At 36.5% G+C, this 15,845-nt stretch overlaps 1 protein-coding gene across 3 annotated transcripts in view; it reads left to right on the top strand.

The window, feature by feature from the left end:
- Nucleotides 1-14,446, top strand: part of ENAH (ENAH actin regulator) — an 83,368-nt gene extending 68,922 nt beyond the window's left edge. For all 3 annotated transcript variants that reach the window (XM_039341709.1, XM_039341710.1, XM_039341711.1), the window contains 8 exons: nt 1,227-1,519; nt 1,774-1,907; nt 2,291-2,345; nt 2,557-2,605; nt 8,727-8,793; nt 9,334-9,412; nt 9,813-9,870; nt 11,118-14,446. In XM_039341709.1, the coding sequence (XP_039197643.1) occupies nt 1,227-1,519; nt 1,774-1,907; nt 2,291-2,345; nt 2,557-2,605; nt 8,727-8,793; nt 9,334-9,412; nt 9,813-9,870; nt 11,118-11,155 (773 nt within the window). In that variant the 3' untranslated portion in view covers nt 11,156-14,446. The remainder of the gene's footprint in view (nt 1-1,226; nt 1,520-1,773; nt 1,908-2,290; nt 2,346-2,556; nt 2,606-8,726; nt 8,794-9,333; nt 9,413-9,812; nt 9,871-11,117) is intronic.
- Nucleotides 14,447-15,845: the final 1,399 nt, after the last annotated feature.

Below are 15,845 nucleotides of genomic sequence, written 5' to 3'. Positions count from 1 at the left end.
GCCCCTTTTCGTATAATAGCAGCTTATGCGTGCTTACTTATGAGTAAGCAGTATTAAACTTTGTGGGACTTATCATAGGGTGAACATATATAGGCTTAAGCTTATAAAACACAGCTTCCTTCAGATAAATTCTTTTTGTTTATATGAGCTTGTGGAATTATGTGGGATGGAAAATGGAGAATCAGTCAATTAATTTAACAAATAGGGAGCCTTTTTTTACATATAATTAAATTTAATTAATCATCATTAATATGGATTTTTTTGAGGGGGAGAGGAAGAACAGATTCTGGCCATTGTGTACATATATACACATACAAATGTCACATGTACAAATCTGTTGGTGAAAATAAATCTTGAGAATTTTTTGCCTTTGAGGTTGTCAGCTCTAATAAAATAAGAAAATGCTGGAGTGCCCAAAATGGTTTCACGTGCTTAATTTTTCTTCCATTTAATTATATTTGGGAGAAATATCTAATTCAAGGTCATATTTCTATCGGGTAAATATCACTATGTAGGATTATTTTTACATAAACATCTAAGGAATCTCTTTTTTCCAAATAAGTTTATAATTCAAGATTAGGCAAATTCTTAAGAGAGTTGTGATAATCTATATTTCCAGGCAAAATTATATCCTAATTATAGAATATTTTTGTTTTCATTAATGCTGTTGGGGAAAATAATCATTCCATCAACAGATTGAAATGTTCTAACACACTAATATATGTTTTATTAATACTTCTGGAGGAAAAACCAAAAGCATGAAATGTGAATAGAAATGTAAATATTACTTTCTGGTATTTTGTATTTAAAACATGCTTAAATAATAGAATTGAAGGAATGGAAAATGCATTTTTTAGGTATACAAAGAAGGAACAAATTATATTATGATATTGCTGTAATTCAGCTTAAAAATATATATCTATATGTTTTAACTATAAAAGCTTTTCCATTGTTATACTTGACATAAATATTATTTTCATCATTATTCTCTTTAAGAAATTTTGAGTGCTGTTTTTCCAAACTAAATTGCTCATGTTAATTGAAGCATATTAATATGGCTGAATGTTTTTCTGAAATGACACTGACTGGTTTCCTAATGAAAGCCACATTAGGATATATACAGTTTTTTTTTTTTCATTTGAAGCACTAGAGAATTAGTTCTTTTGGATTTTACTTGGTATCTCAATTTCTGTATTTGGTTTCTGTATGTATGTATTTTTCAACAGGTGTTACACAAGGACCACCTGCACCCCCTCCCCCTCCCCCCCTCCCATCTGGCTCTGTTCAGTCCCCATCAGCAGTTCCACCTCCTCCTGGACCACCACCTCCTCCACCTCTTCCATCTTTAGGGCCACCTCCACCACCACCTCCTCCCCTTCCTACTCAGGTTCCTCTTCCACCTCCTGCTCCTCCTCTCCCTGCTACTGGCTTTTCCATGGGAATGATGTATGAAGATTATCGACCTTTAACAGGACTGGCTGCTGCTCTTGCTGGAGCCAAACTCAGAAAAGTATCAAGGGTAAGTACAATTCAAATTCAAGTTTTTAAATTCAGTTTAAAAATCTTAGTTTTAGATTTTCACAAAAATGGCAAGAAGTGTCTATAAAACTCTCCATGTTAAATATAGTATGTTTAGTCTCTCTCTCCCCCCCCCTCTCTCTGTGTATAAATAAATAAATGGGCAGCTTGACAGTATCTTTCCCATATACTTTAGTGTCACTATGTTCTTAATAATAATGCTACCATTATCACTGCTTTTTTGCACACATATAGAATGAAGATTCTCCTATTCCAAGTGGAGCAACAAATTCTGCTTCACCCAAAACAGATACTAGTCGTGGAAATGGGCCACTGCCACTTGGAGGAAGTGGATTAATGGAAGAAATGAGTGCTCTACTTGCAAGAAGGTAAGAATTTAACTAGTATTTTTTAAATGTATGCACCTTTGAACAAACTTGTGATTCTTGATGACTATCTGGAGTAATTAGTGTAATATTTTTGGGAAGCTATTTTTGGAAGTAGTTGTCATTGTGTTCTTCCTAAGGCTGACATACTAGCCCAAAGTAATCCAGCTGGTTTGCATAAGGCAGGATTAGAACACACTACCTCCTAGTGCCTTTAATCCCTACACAAAACTGGGACCCAACAAAATTTTCACAGAACTAAAAGTGATATCACCAAGACTTCCTGTTTTATCATTTTTCTTATCAGAATTTATGTTAGAACAGATGAATAAGAGAGTCAGATATTGGCAGATGGTAACCAAATACTCTTTTATCCTTACCTGAAGGAGAAGAATTGCTGAGAAGGGGTCATCAGAAACAGAAACAAAAGAAGAAAAAAGTGTAAGTTGAAAATACCCTGGCAAATTATATGACATTCTGCAATTAAATAATCATAGAAATTAATCTGTGTAATTGAAAAATATTTCAAACTTAATAGAGCTTGAGATTTTAGAATTATGATTTTCATGTTGGTTTTGGAATTAGGTGTTTTTCCTTTAGTCACAAATTTAAGCAGATTTGTAAAATATTATATTTTTATCTTATTGAGCAGGAAGAACCAGAGCCTTTAGTTCCCAAGCCTCCTTCAACAAGCACACCCGGTAAGTTGTATAAATTGTGTAACATGAGTTTGCATAGCTGATAACTTTCTCTTGTACAGTATTGAAATATGTGACATAAATTGTGGTAAATAATTTTGAAGTTGAAGAGATTTTTGCTTATTTTTAATATGGTTCATTTAAGAAAAAATATATAGCTCTGTATCCTTTTGGTTTAAGAAAACAGAATCATAATCTGTATTCCTTTTAATTCAGTGCATTTATATATTTAAAGTGTTTATTAAAAGGTTTCTAATAATGGATTTATCAAACATTCAGTGCATGAATCATTTAATCTACAGAACAACTGGATTGGCAGCCCATTCCCAAAATTTATTTATTTTATTTAGACTCCAGATGGTTTACATAAAAAATCCACAACATAACTCCCCCATACCCCTCCCTCACTACCAATGGCAGCAGCAACAAAATGAAATCAACACTTAATTGACTCAATCTCCATTCCTGGTCCCCGGGCTAAGGACAAAACCATGTCTTCAGGGCCTTTCAGAAAAGAAATAAGTTGGGGGCCAATCATATCTCAGGGGGGATTATATTTCGATAGAAAAGGGGCAACCAGCAAGAAGATCCTTTTCCATGGTCCCACCAGATATACATCATTAATAAATGGGTCCTGTAACATATCCTGCCTTCCGATCTGCTGGACTAGTTGTACTAATGAGGGAGAGTGGTCCTTCAAATACTGGCCTCAAGCCATGAAGTCTGCATGCTTCAGAGGTTTTGGGCCGTTTCATGAATAAAAAGGTCTGGTTGAATCAATGCAAAAAACAAGGCTTTTTGATCTGAGCAGAAATGTATATGGGGAACAGAAAAAAGTTAAAAGGAAGAGGAATGGAATAAAGGAGGATGGTTTTATCTGAAGAGAAATGGTTGATGTCATGGTTCCAACAGACAGAGACAAATAAAATAGAATTCCAAGACTTGCAAGTTCCTCAAAGAACATGTTTATTGATACAAAGTATCGGCATGTCAAAAGTGAAACTAAGTCTGAATAGATACGTAACAATCCCCAATACAAAGTTAATCCCACCCCTAAAGCTATGCAAACTACTACGTCCCCCAATACATCTTCTTGGCGGGCTTTTCACGAAACACCCAGCCTGCAGTCCCAGGAGCAGCCTTCCCACAGGAGAAAATCTGTTTAGTCTAGTGAAGCACTTGCTAAACCCCCCTCCCTTTGTGCTATGTGTCATCTGAAAATAAGTAGGGAAAACGGCTGCAGTCATGCTCATTTTCAAAGTTGACAGTCTGCTCCTCTTCAGAAAAAAAGAGTCTGCAGGGGAAACAAAAATCAGATTAGGTATCCCCTCAAGGCTTGTGAGGGTATTTATCATAAAACTTTTTTATCAATCTATCCACCTTTACATTTGTACATTTCACCTATGTAGCCTCTGAAAGGGGGTAAACTTTCCACTGGACAAGGTATTGTAACTTTCCCTTGTACAGCCTAGAATCAAGAATACTTTTATCTCATAATGCGTCTCTTCTTCTATCACCATTGGACCAGGTGGCTCTTTTGGAATAGGTCTTAAAGTAGATTCTGACATAGGTTTCAAAAGACTGCAATAAAACACTAGGTGAACTTTCCCCAACAATCGTGGAAGTTTTAACTCCACCATCACAGGGTTTATGATTCTGATAATGGGGAAAGGACCAAAGAATTTTGGGCCCATTTTTTTGCTGGGCAACTTTAATTGTAGATATTTAGTTGAAAGATAAACTAATTGTTCAACATAAAAAGATTTTTGAGGGGAACGTCATTGTCTGCTTGCTCCTTGTAAATGGTAACTTTGGTCAATGCCTTCTTCATGTTCACCCAACCCCCCTGGAAAGATGTCACCCATTGGTCCAAAGTCTGAGAAGTAGGAGGTTCCTGTGGGAACTCAGGCATGGGCACAAAATCTTGACCCGTCACTATTTTGAATGGTGTGAGACCAGTGCTACTGTGCACAGTATTATTGTAAGCTACCTCTGCAAAAGGTAAAAGGTCAGCCCAATTAGACTGTTGGTAATTTATATAACATCTGAGGTACTGTTCCACCATTGTGTTAGCTTTCTCAGCAGCTCTATTAGTATTTGGATGAAAAGCAGATGAAAGCCCCTGGGAGGACCCAATCAGTTTAACAAACTCCTTCCAGAACTTTCAGTAAACTGGACCCCTCTGTCAGAAATAATTCTCTTTGCAGCACCATGGAGTTGGCATATGTGCTTCAGAAATATTGGTTAGCTTCTGGGCAGAGGGAAGTCCTGAGGAAGCAATGAAATGAGCCTGTTTGGAAAATAGATCAATCAAAGCCGATATCACAGTGTTTTTCTTGCTCTCAGGTAATTCTACTATAAAATCCATGGCTATTTCCTCCCAAGGCTGAGAGGGGTCGGCCACTTGCTGCAATAAACCTGGTGATTTTCCAGGATGCTTCTCCATGGTAGCACAAGTGGCACAACTTTTTACATAACTCTCAATGTCCTTTTTCATTCTCGGCCACCAGAACTGCCTGCGCACTAGATGCAATGTTTTTAAAAATCCAAAGTGACCAGCTTGCATAACGTCATGACTCCGTTGCAACACCTGGAGTCTGAGACCTTCTGGGAGATATAACTTAGAATCTTTCCAAGCGAATACCCCCCTTAAAGTCAATATAGATTTGTTATCTTTAAACCAGGAATCAGTCTCTTAAGTTCTCCTTCAATTCCTTTAGCGATCGATTGCCAGGACCAGCAGAGGGTCTCGGTGTGTGCAATCTGGTTGTTATTGGGAAGTAGATTGCGGCAGAGGAATTAATTACTTCCTCTCGGTTGCTCTTGAATTGGAGCGTTCTAGACAAGGCATCAGCCAAAAGGTTCTTGCCTCCAGGAAAATATTTTAAAGTGAAACTAAAATGGTTAAAGTATTGAGCCCACTGAACTTGCTTGGGGGATAATTTGCTGGGGGTCTGGAGAGCCTTCAAATTCTTGTGATCAGTCCATACCTCAAAAGTATTTCCCTCCCTCCAACAAATGACGCCTGGGCCTTGATGTGCCCAGTTGGTTTTTCTCTTCCCCCTCTGGGAGCTCTTTGTGGTTTTGTGGCAGCAACTGGCATGCTGGGTTGAGGGTGAGGAGCGGGGTGCTCCACTGCATGATGACCCACCTGACTGCGCTGGTAGCACTTGATGGGAGCCCTGGCTTGGGAGGCACAGGCTTGGGACATTGGCCATAGTTTCTCTTGGATGTACGGTGGTTTGGGCTCAGTGGTGCTTGACTTTTTGGGGCGGTTCAGTTCGATGTCTAGCACCACTGCCATATGGTAACACTCGCGTAATAGAAAAACCTCGAATGATGCAGGCTTGAAGCAAGTCACGATCTAGCCCGTTGGAAGTAATTGACCAGTGACCCATTCAGGCCACTGCCCCAGCCAATTAGCAACTCTTCTGAATTCACAGACGTACTCCTTTGTGGGGCGACCTCTTTGCCTCAGGCGGTAGATTTCTTTCTCGGTCATCAGGACTTGGGATGACCCCTCAGTTGCTCCATGAATAATGTCGTGCAATTCAGGAGCCCCTTCATCATGGAGGTTGGTCACCCAGTCAGCCGCTTCCCCCTCTAAATTCAGCGCCACAGCATTCACCATCATAGCCCCATCCAGATAGGCATAAGCATAGAGATCCAAATGAGCCCACACCTGGTTTAGGAAAAAGGTCAACTTCTTGGGATTCCCATTGAAGGTGGGCTTGCTGGGGGTGGCTCAAATCTTGGGGCCACCTGCGCCTGCTGCTGGGCTTGGGTGGCTTGCTGATCCTGGGGACGTGGTCAAACCACTCTCCGGACTTTTCTTGGCTGGGCTCCAGGACTGGCATCCTGAGGCCATGGCAACAGGCTTAGCTGGGATACAGGGCTCGGTATCATAGCTGGTGGGGAGGTGGGAGAAGCAGCACGGGCTTCAGCAGTTGGGCTGGAACTCCGGCGAGGGGGAGGGAGAGATGAGTAGTTTTTGGCATTTCTCTCCAGGGCACCCACCTTCTGGGCAACAAGAATCATATCTTTTACCTCCAGCCGGCTGAACTTCTCCTTCAGCTGTTCGAGCAAGGGGCTGTGGACTCTGAAATCTCCACTCTCCAGAGTCATCCCATCCCATCAAGCTCTTTCCTTTCTTGCTGTCCACAGACAACCCTGGGACGGCAGCAATAAAAGCTCCTCTCCAGAGGTTACAAGAGTGCTCCTGCGCTGAGGGGCAGCCTCGGCTTGGAAGAGGTCCACTAAGGCTGTAGTTCCTGTCTGCGGTACCAATTTCTCAGGTTGGATCAACCTGGTTTTTGGCCAAGCCCCTGCCAGTGACGCCTCCTAGATGGCTGGAGCGCCAGCCTGCGCTCTGATAGCCTGAGTCCCATTGCCGCTAGCAACGGTTTCAACTTTCTCCTCCATCTCGAGTCTTCACTGAGTCTTTACCGCTCTCCCAAAAGTGAGTGGGTAGGCGGTTGGGGCCCAGCACCCCCAAAAATGAAGTTTTTAGGAGACTTGGTTTAATGTCATGGTTCCGACAGAGACAAATAAAGCAAAACTCCGAGGCTTGCAAGTTCCTCAAAAAAATTGTTTATTGATACAAAGTATCGGCACATCAAAAATGAAACCAAGTCTGAATAGACATGTAACAATCCCCAATACAAAGTTAAATAATCCCACCCCATAAGCTATGCAAGCTACTACATCCCCCAATATATCTCCCTGGCAGGCTTTTCACAAAATGCCCAGCCTGCAGTCCCAGGAGCAGCCAATGACCTTGGTTCCCAAGAGAGAAAATCTGTTTAGTCTAGCGAAGCACCTGGTAAACCCCCCTCCCTCCGTGCTATGTGTCAACTGAAAATGAGTAAGGAAAATGGCTGCAGCCAGGCTCATTTTCAAAGTTGACAGTTGGAGGAGAATGAGGAAAAACAAGGTACATTCCACTGGTTCTCAGAATGGTTCCAAGAGCAATTCAAGGCATTTGTTGTCACCTATAAAGCTTCCTGTGACATGGGATGGGGCAAGGTTATTTGTAGGACCTCCTCTCCCCAATTGTTTCTACCCATTTCACTAGAAACACACTGCAAATTCCTTCATTGAAAAATATCATCCTGCAAACCCAGAAAGCAGGAGTTTTCTGTCCCTGTGCTTGCCCTATGGACACCCCTCCCTCCATGTTTAGACTTGCCCTAGCCTGATGGTTTTCCAAAAAGCTTTAAAGACTTTACAGGCATAGGGATTAGGAGTCGGTTAGGAGCTCATGGTTGCTTTTAATTGACTACCTTGGTAGTCATTATCAGTTTTATATATTTATTTTTGTTTTTATTTTGTATGGTGTTCTTACCTGGTGTTAGCTGTCCAGAGTCATTAACAGTGTGAGAGGGCAGAAGGCAGATTGATATAATACAAGGTTCTGGGACACTGGAATAAGCAGTTGAAGAGAGGGTAAAAAGATTAGTTGCTGGAATAAGTAGTTGAAGAGAGAGTAAAAAGATAAGTTGCTGGGTAAATGGGGGCCAGTGGACCATTGGGATATGCCATAATGGGGACAGTTAATAGAAGAAATAGGAAGACACAAATCAGTCTTGCTCTTCTTGTTCATCTGGATTTTGCTTTGTTCAAAGCTTGGAACAACCAAAGTTTTTTTGGTTTGGCTTACATTTGTTCTACCAAGTAGTGATTTATTCAAAGTAGTACAAAACATTATTCTCTTTAAGCGTGGTAATTCTTTTAGAGCAGTGGTTCTCAACCTGTGGGTCGGGCCCCATTTGGGGTCGAACGACCATTTCACAGGGGTCGCCAAACGCAGTCCACCATTTCTCCCCCCCCCTTTTCCTTAGCTGTGCTACCCTTTTATTCTATTGGCTTTTGAAAGCCAATAGAATAGACTCTCTTGAATAGAGTCTAATTCTATTGGCTTTCAAAAGCCAATAGGAATTGTCCAGGCTGTCTCTGCCCTGCTGAGCCCACCAAAAGTCCCATTCTGCAAATAGTGCTGCACCAGTTGAGTAGTCCTTGACTTACGACCGGTTGGGGGGTCGCGGCATTAAAAAGGTTGAGAACCACTGTTTTAGAGTTATCCAGTGCATATAAGGCTAAAATTCAGACATTTTATTTCCTGTAGAATTAACAAGAAAGCCTTGGGAAAGAACAAATACAATGAATGGAAGCAAATCACCTATTATCTCAAGGTATTTAACACTTATTTTAAAAGCAATTTATATTACCCACAAATGACTGGAATAGAAGAGTTTTAAGTTAGATTTGACTAGTAGCTTGTATATTCAGAACCATAAAGTTAAGAAAAGGAATAAAGCATCTTTGCTGTTTTGTCTTTTATATTTTTTAAATCATAGAAAATATCCCTTGTGATGTGCTAAGGTATGGAAAGGAAAAACATGCTTTTGGTTTTCTTGGAAACCAGCTATTGAAACATTGGAAATTTTGGAATGAAGCCCTTCTTGAAGATTTATTCAAATTTTGTAGATTTTCTTGCAGACTTATTTTTATTTCTATTTTTATAACATAACCAATTTTACATAGCTTATTTTAGTTGCAACTGGGAAAATTGACCTTTAGCCGTCCATCTATTGTGTACCTCAATCCCTCTAATCCCTGGTTAACATGTCCAATTTCAAATATGCATTAAGAAACTGTTCAGTTCTTTGGAAAAATTACAATCATGATGAGCAGTATGGAAATGTCATAATTTATACTGTTTTTGTTTTTAGACCAAAATCTGCATCTTCTGGGCAACCAAATACTAATGGAGTACAGTCTGAAGGACTAGACTATGACAGATTGAAACAGGTAGATATTTTCTATTGTCCACTTTTAAATTAAGCATTTTATTTTTGTATTGAATCAGCGTGCTTGTGATAAAAAATATGAAAATATGTTACAATTATTAGTGAATAACCAAGAATTTGAACTATGTACTCCTAAAATGTTATATTGTAAGATCTACAGAAACATTGCCCCCAACACCAAAGACTTAAAAAATGTTTTAACTAGATATCAACATTTGTGCAATTTGGGCATGTGAACCTACACGTTTGTTGGCATATGAATCCTTTATAAAAGTAAGGAGAATGTTGAAACTTTAATTTTAATACATTTTAATGAATTTACTTTACATTAAGAAACAGACACTATTTTTGTTCAGAATATGTTTGAAAAAAATAAAGTTAGCCTTATTCTATTATCACAGGATATTTTAGAGGAAATGAGGAAGGAATTAACAAAACTAAAAGAAGAATTAATTGATGGTAAGTATAGAAATTTGTGATTATTTGGTGGAGGGAGGTTCCTATGCAATTCTAGGAATGCATTAGAAGATTGAAAATTCCATTTGTCTCATTTTTTCTTCCTAGTCTTTCACTATAATTTCAGTTTTTATGATTTGAATGGCTCAGGTAATGATTTTTCAGTTCCAGTAGGAACTCGCTAAGCTTTGTATCAGTCATTTTATTTAATAACTTCATTTCTTAGCTGATTTTTGAAACCATATCTTCATATCTTGTAGCTTAACAACAAGAAAACAATATAATGGAAACTTATTAATATACAGTAATAATCTATTTTGTCAAATTTATATGACCACATATCTCACATGAAGTGACATGTTAAATATAAATAATTTCAAGTACAATTTATTATAGATAAAAGTAAATAACATCATAAAAATTCAAAGAAAATTCAGGGAGAAACAAGTCATTATTTGACACACACACCCCAAACGATAGAAAGATAGACAAGGGATGCAGTACAAAAACACCTCAATTATGGCTTTGAATGTGATGGATAGAATATTAGATTTCGGCTTCATTCTGAAATAATGGAAAAATGCAATTTGTGGCAAATCAGGCAATATATTTGTACTGTAATTTATATGAAATTTGTGTAGATTACCCAAAAGATGATTATGTACATTTTCATCACTTACATAACTTGGATTTTACAGACAATCCTTCCCCTCAAATGATCTTTTTAACTGATCATTTTATATTTTACTATATTGCAGCCACACTAAGGCCAGCAGAAGCAACAATAGTAATCGGTTGGATTTCCATCACTGATACCCATGAATAGTAATAGCAAATAAATAGATTCCCTAAAATCTTTCTCCCATATATAGTTATAATTATTCTTAGGCAACATAACCCTAAATTTACCTCTCATGTTTTCATGCCTCTTCTATTCAGTTTACTTTACTATGTATCATGAATGGTTGTTTTTATGTTTTTGTTAAATTTCATCAAAATTCAGTTTGATCATAATCTCTAAAATAAACAGTGCTATTTGTCCAAATACAGTGTTCTACAATCTTCCCACTTCATTTTGTATTTACAATAAATCAAACATGTAAATATTGTGAATCACACGCTATAATACAGTAATATTGTGGTGTTATCAGTTTTAATATCTTAATGGACAAGTTTTTCAAAAGTATCCATTCACATCTTTCTTCACCAATTAACAGACTGTTTTTTTCCTCTCCCATTGCTCAAATCAGCAATTCGACAAGAACTGAACAAGTCGAATACAGTGTAGAAAGATTAGGACTAATATGTTTGGACCACTGGTCTTGCACAAAATCAGCTACATTTTGTGAGCTGCTGGAAGATAATGGAAAAATATTCTTGGAAGAAGGAGAAAACAAGATTCTGAACTTTCAGACAACAACATGGTGATACACTATTTCCTTTTGCTGCTGTTTTCTGACTTTCAACAAGATGGAAAATAGTCTTAAATTGTGGCAATGATTTATGCAGAAAATCATAAGCCTGTTAGGCAGGTGCATTGAAATGTTTCATATCAATATTGAAGCTGCATATTTACAGTGTATTAAATTTTAAAAAGGAGAAAAACTTAAGGAGGCTTTTCAGAGAGGTTTTTTTAGTAGAGAATTTAGCAAGTGAGATTGATAAACAATTGTACCTCAGGTAGTCTTCCTATCACATTAGATATTTCCTTGATTAAAAACAAAGCATGACTTCAATTCACAGCATAGATACTGTAAGACCCAATATTGATGAATGAGAGATCCAGGATATCATGGTATATTGAATATTGGATTCTTTGGATAAGCAAGCCTCTCTGATTAGCCTTCATGAAGTTTTTTTTAAAGAAAAATGCAAATGCTGCCCAGATTATGAAGATATAGATGCCTTCCTAAAATGATATGCTTTACCAAATCTGAGACTTCTCCTGAATACAAATCAATATGATCAAATGTAAATTGTTAGATTGTTATAGACTTACCATAGGTTTTTGAGCTTTTAAGATTTATGCATGCAGACATTTTTGTAACATAAATAACCACAGAGTTGGCTTTTAATTTAAACCATTCTTGCATGCCACAAATATGAAATAGCCTTTTTACAATAAGGCCTAGTTAATGCCCAGGCAAAACTTGGGGAGGTGTTGGGTTGGGAATTGGGGCAACTTTTTTATTTAAACAATTTGTATTAATTGCTGCACTATTTTTCCTTATATTGCATGCATGTGTAATAATAAGGAAAATGTGATTTATCAGTAAACATGTTAAATAGAACCAGGTACTTAATACTTTTTGTATCATTTCATTTGTATTTCAAACTTAGTAATGTTTCAGTAGCAGTTCTTGAAAACCTGCTTTTTGCTTCTTTTTTCAGCTTGATATAAAGTTAAGCATTAAGCGTCAAGATAATACTTAGAAGAATTTTTTAAAACAGGCAGTGAAAAGTAATAGCATATTATTTTCACATTGGCTACCTGCATTTGTTCATTGAATTAAGTTTTGGTATGATCCTAAAATAAATAAATCATGTGTTATTTTTCTACTCTTCTCCATCACTGACTTTAACAAAGTTTGTTTTAACCTGAATTTGTAAGTGATCAGTATCAGTAAAGTGGGAAGAAATGGGATTGGGGGGAAAAGTATTACTCCCTTGGTATTTTTTGGGTTCTTCTATTTTTATCACCATGCATTGGATTTTATTTCACAATTAAATATTGATATGTGGAAAAAAGAAAAAAAATGAAAAGAAAAAATGGAAAAAGGTCTTAAGAATTGATGTAGCAATCTAGTTTTAGAGGGAAAAATATTACATATCCAGTTTTATCTCCTTCCCCATTTATACATTTGCATTACAATTTTTTAAACTTTTGTGTGTAATCTGTTTTGTGATTTGGAAAAAAATATATGTATTCCTGATTACATCTTAAATTCACCATGTTGCAGTAGTGGAATACTGATTTTATGATCTATGCTGATTTCAAAATAATGTTGGAGTTTAATTACTTGCTTTCTTAATTTACTCAGTTAATATCCAGTTTAGTTCACAACAAAGCTTTAACTAGCATATCCTCTCTGAGTATTGTACACCAAAGCAAATGAACAGCCCATTTTGGCTGTTTTCAGACAAACAGTCTTGTTTTCCCTCTTTGTATAAGACAGAAATATGGCTTATAACATGTAATCAGTGGCCATGACTTTAAATTATTTTTTTTCACATTCTTTAATTGAAGGCATTTAAATCTCAAAGCAAATAATTGCTTGAAATTAAGAGGAGGCATTTTCATCTTTCGAAAGTAATGTATGTTTAAACAGTATAAGCTAAAATGCTTATTCCTGTCAGAAATCATGTTTGATTTTGTTTGTAAAGAAAATTCAAATATGGGCTCGCAGAATCTTAAACATGTAAGTGGTTCAAAGGTAAAAACATTAAGTTACTATATTGTGAATGAAACTGGTTAATGCACTAAACGTTTTGTGCCTTGGTCTAAAATTAATGAGTTCTGTGTAAAGGGAAAAAGAAAAAAATGAAACTGAGACCTTGTCGTTCAACATGCATAGTTAACATGATCCTGAACTGAACCATTTCAGGAATCTCAGTCTAATTAAACTGTTAAATCAGGCTGTAATAGTGACAATTATGCCATTGCCAGATAATTCTGTAAGTAAAATTAGCTACAGGTTATTAGATTCTTTTAATAATTCTTCTTTGAAAATGTAATGATGGTTCCTGTGCTTTTTGTAAGTAGATGCCTTAAGCTGAATATGGTTTAGGGGATCACTTTTAATTCCAGGAAGGCAATGCTTTCCTCAACACTGTGATCTGATCTGTGATAAACCTGTCCTATCATACACAAATGGCTAATAAGTCAATTGAATACAAACTGAATGTACAAATCTTAGAGCTGGTGCTGAAATCTCTTCAGAGTTGTCATGAAAAAAAAAGTTCATTGTTTAAAAGGTTTGCAAGCATCAAGTGTCAATCAAAACTGAAGATGAAACATTAATGAATGTTACAATTTCATGCATTTAATTTTACTTCTTTTTGAGTTTCTCAGTTAATTCTCTGCTATTTTTACCATATTGTGTCATTTTAAAATTTCTTAAGTGCTAACGCTGTTTTGTTTGAGCAGAAGAAATAAAATTGCAATATACACGTGCTCTTATTATTGTTTGTGAAACTTCATGTTATGGGGGAAGGGATTTACACCTCTTTTACATTACCTTTATTATCCTTTTGAATCCATAGCATATTAAAAGTACTACCTCAACTAAAAAGTTCATAATTCAACAGTGATGCTTAATGTTCATGTTGATGTTGCTTTTCCACATTGATTTCTTTTCACATTGTTTATGCTCTAAATGTATATCTAACTCCACAAAATCACTCATAAGAGTTTTGCTCTAGACCTTTGCCTTTGTTCAGATCTTCACAGTGAATTTCCTGGTTGTAATCCAATAATTTTCATCTTTCCCCCCCTCTTCTAGCATTTTGCTTTGTCAAGTTATTGTACACTTAAAATTGTTCTGGAAACAGGTTTCTAATAAAATTGTTTATCACATTAGATAATTCCATGTATATGATTTGACAAGATAGATCCTTATAAAAAGTGGCTGTTGTAAAAGGCCCTGTGCTTTTAAAACATTTTTTTTCAAAAAATTAAAAACACAAGAACTGCATTAATAACAGAATTTAGAATTTCATTAATGAAATTAATTTGATTATCATAGTGTGAAATAGAGAACATGACAAAATTTCAGCAGAACGTACTCAGGATGAAATGAGTACATTCTAAAATTTTACATTGAAAAACTGAAACAGAAATAATTTGTAGACTATTGACTAGGGATGAGTGTTACATATAATTGCTAAAATATTAAATGTGTATTGTATTTACAAAAGCAGAGCTTCAAAAGAAGAGATTGGACAGCCATTTGTCTGAAATGGTATAGAATTTCCTGCCTGAGCAGGGGGCTGGACTAGATGACCTCCAAGGTCCCTTCCAACTTTATTATTATTATTGATCATTGCACAGTCAGCCAGATGTTCAGACTGGATTTGGCATTTTTGTCTACCTATCGAGTTCTTACCAAGGACCTGGGATAGGCAGATGTGGATGTTTGATGGTATTATTATTGTTATTATTACTTCTTCATTATTTTAATGAAAAGTAGTATAAAATATTATTTTAAAAAAAGATTTTTGCTAGATGCCTACTTGTGAATTGGAGGTAAGAGGGAAGGTTTCTTATATTCAGAAGTAAGCAAGTAGCTGCACTAGAGGGAAGAAAATGGGGAAGTTATTGTAATATCATCTACCGGTAATCATTCTTTTTTGGACCACTGGTCTAGGCAAAAAAAAGAAGGTGAGTGTTTACAGCAATAACTTCTATTGACCGATGCTGTTCATATAAATGCGGATTCTGGAAAATCAGGCTCCTCAATTGTTGAAGAGCCTCTATGCATGCAGAGAGTTTTTATGGCAAATAGTTTGTGTGGGGAGAAATGAGAATAAAGGAAGATTGGAACTCTGAATATACTTATAAGAGAAATGGGCTAGAACCCTTTTCCATGTTTAAAACTTTCCACTTGAGACAGATTGGCAGTTATGATGTTGGCATTTCAGGTGATTATTTTTTTTTAAATTGAAATGTTAACTTATTGCCTATTACCTAATACTGTTTCCAACATTCCAGTAAAAACATTTTTTTCTCAACATATCCAAGCTTTTAATTGCTTTGAATACAATGTTCAAACATAAATTTTAAAACTCTTATCTTGAAATTTATTTAACTTGTTATAACAATAAATTCCATAGTCTTTCAGCAGTTTACAATTTCTCAAACAATCAAGAAATTAGGGGTCCTCGGTGCTCTCTGAGCTTTTCTGTTTTCTTGCAGATGTTTCACTACCCAAACTAGGTTAACACCATCAGTGCACTGATGATTTACCTAGTTTGGATAA

This window comes from Crotalus tigris, unplaced genomic scaffold (assembly GCF_016545835.1).
Source record: "Crotalus tigris isolate CLP2741 ecotype Arizona unplaced genomic scaffold, ASM1654583v1 scf7180000017771.5222438, whole genome shotgun sequence".
In the NCBI taxonomy this organism is placed as follows: Eukaryota; Metazoa; Chordata; class Lepidosauria; order Squamata; family Viperidae; genus Crotalus; species Crotalus tigris.
Note: the sequence above shows the minus strand (reverse complement) of the source record. Positions and strands in the feature narration are given on the sequence as shown.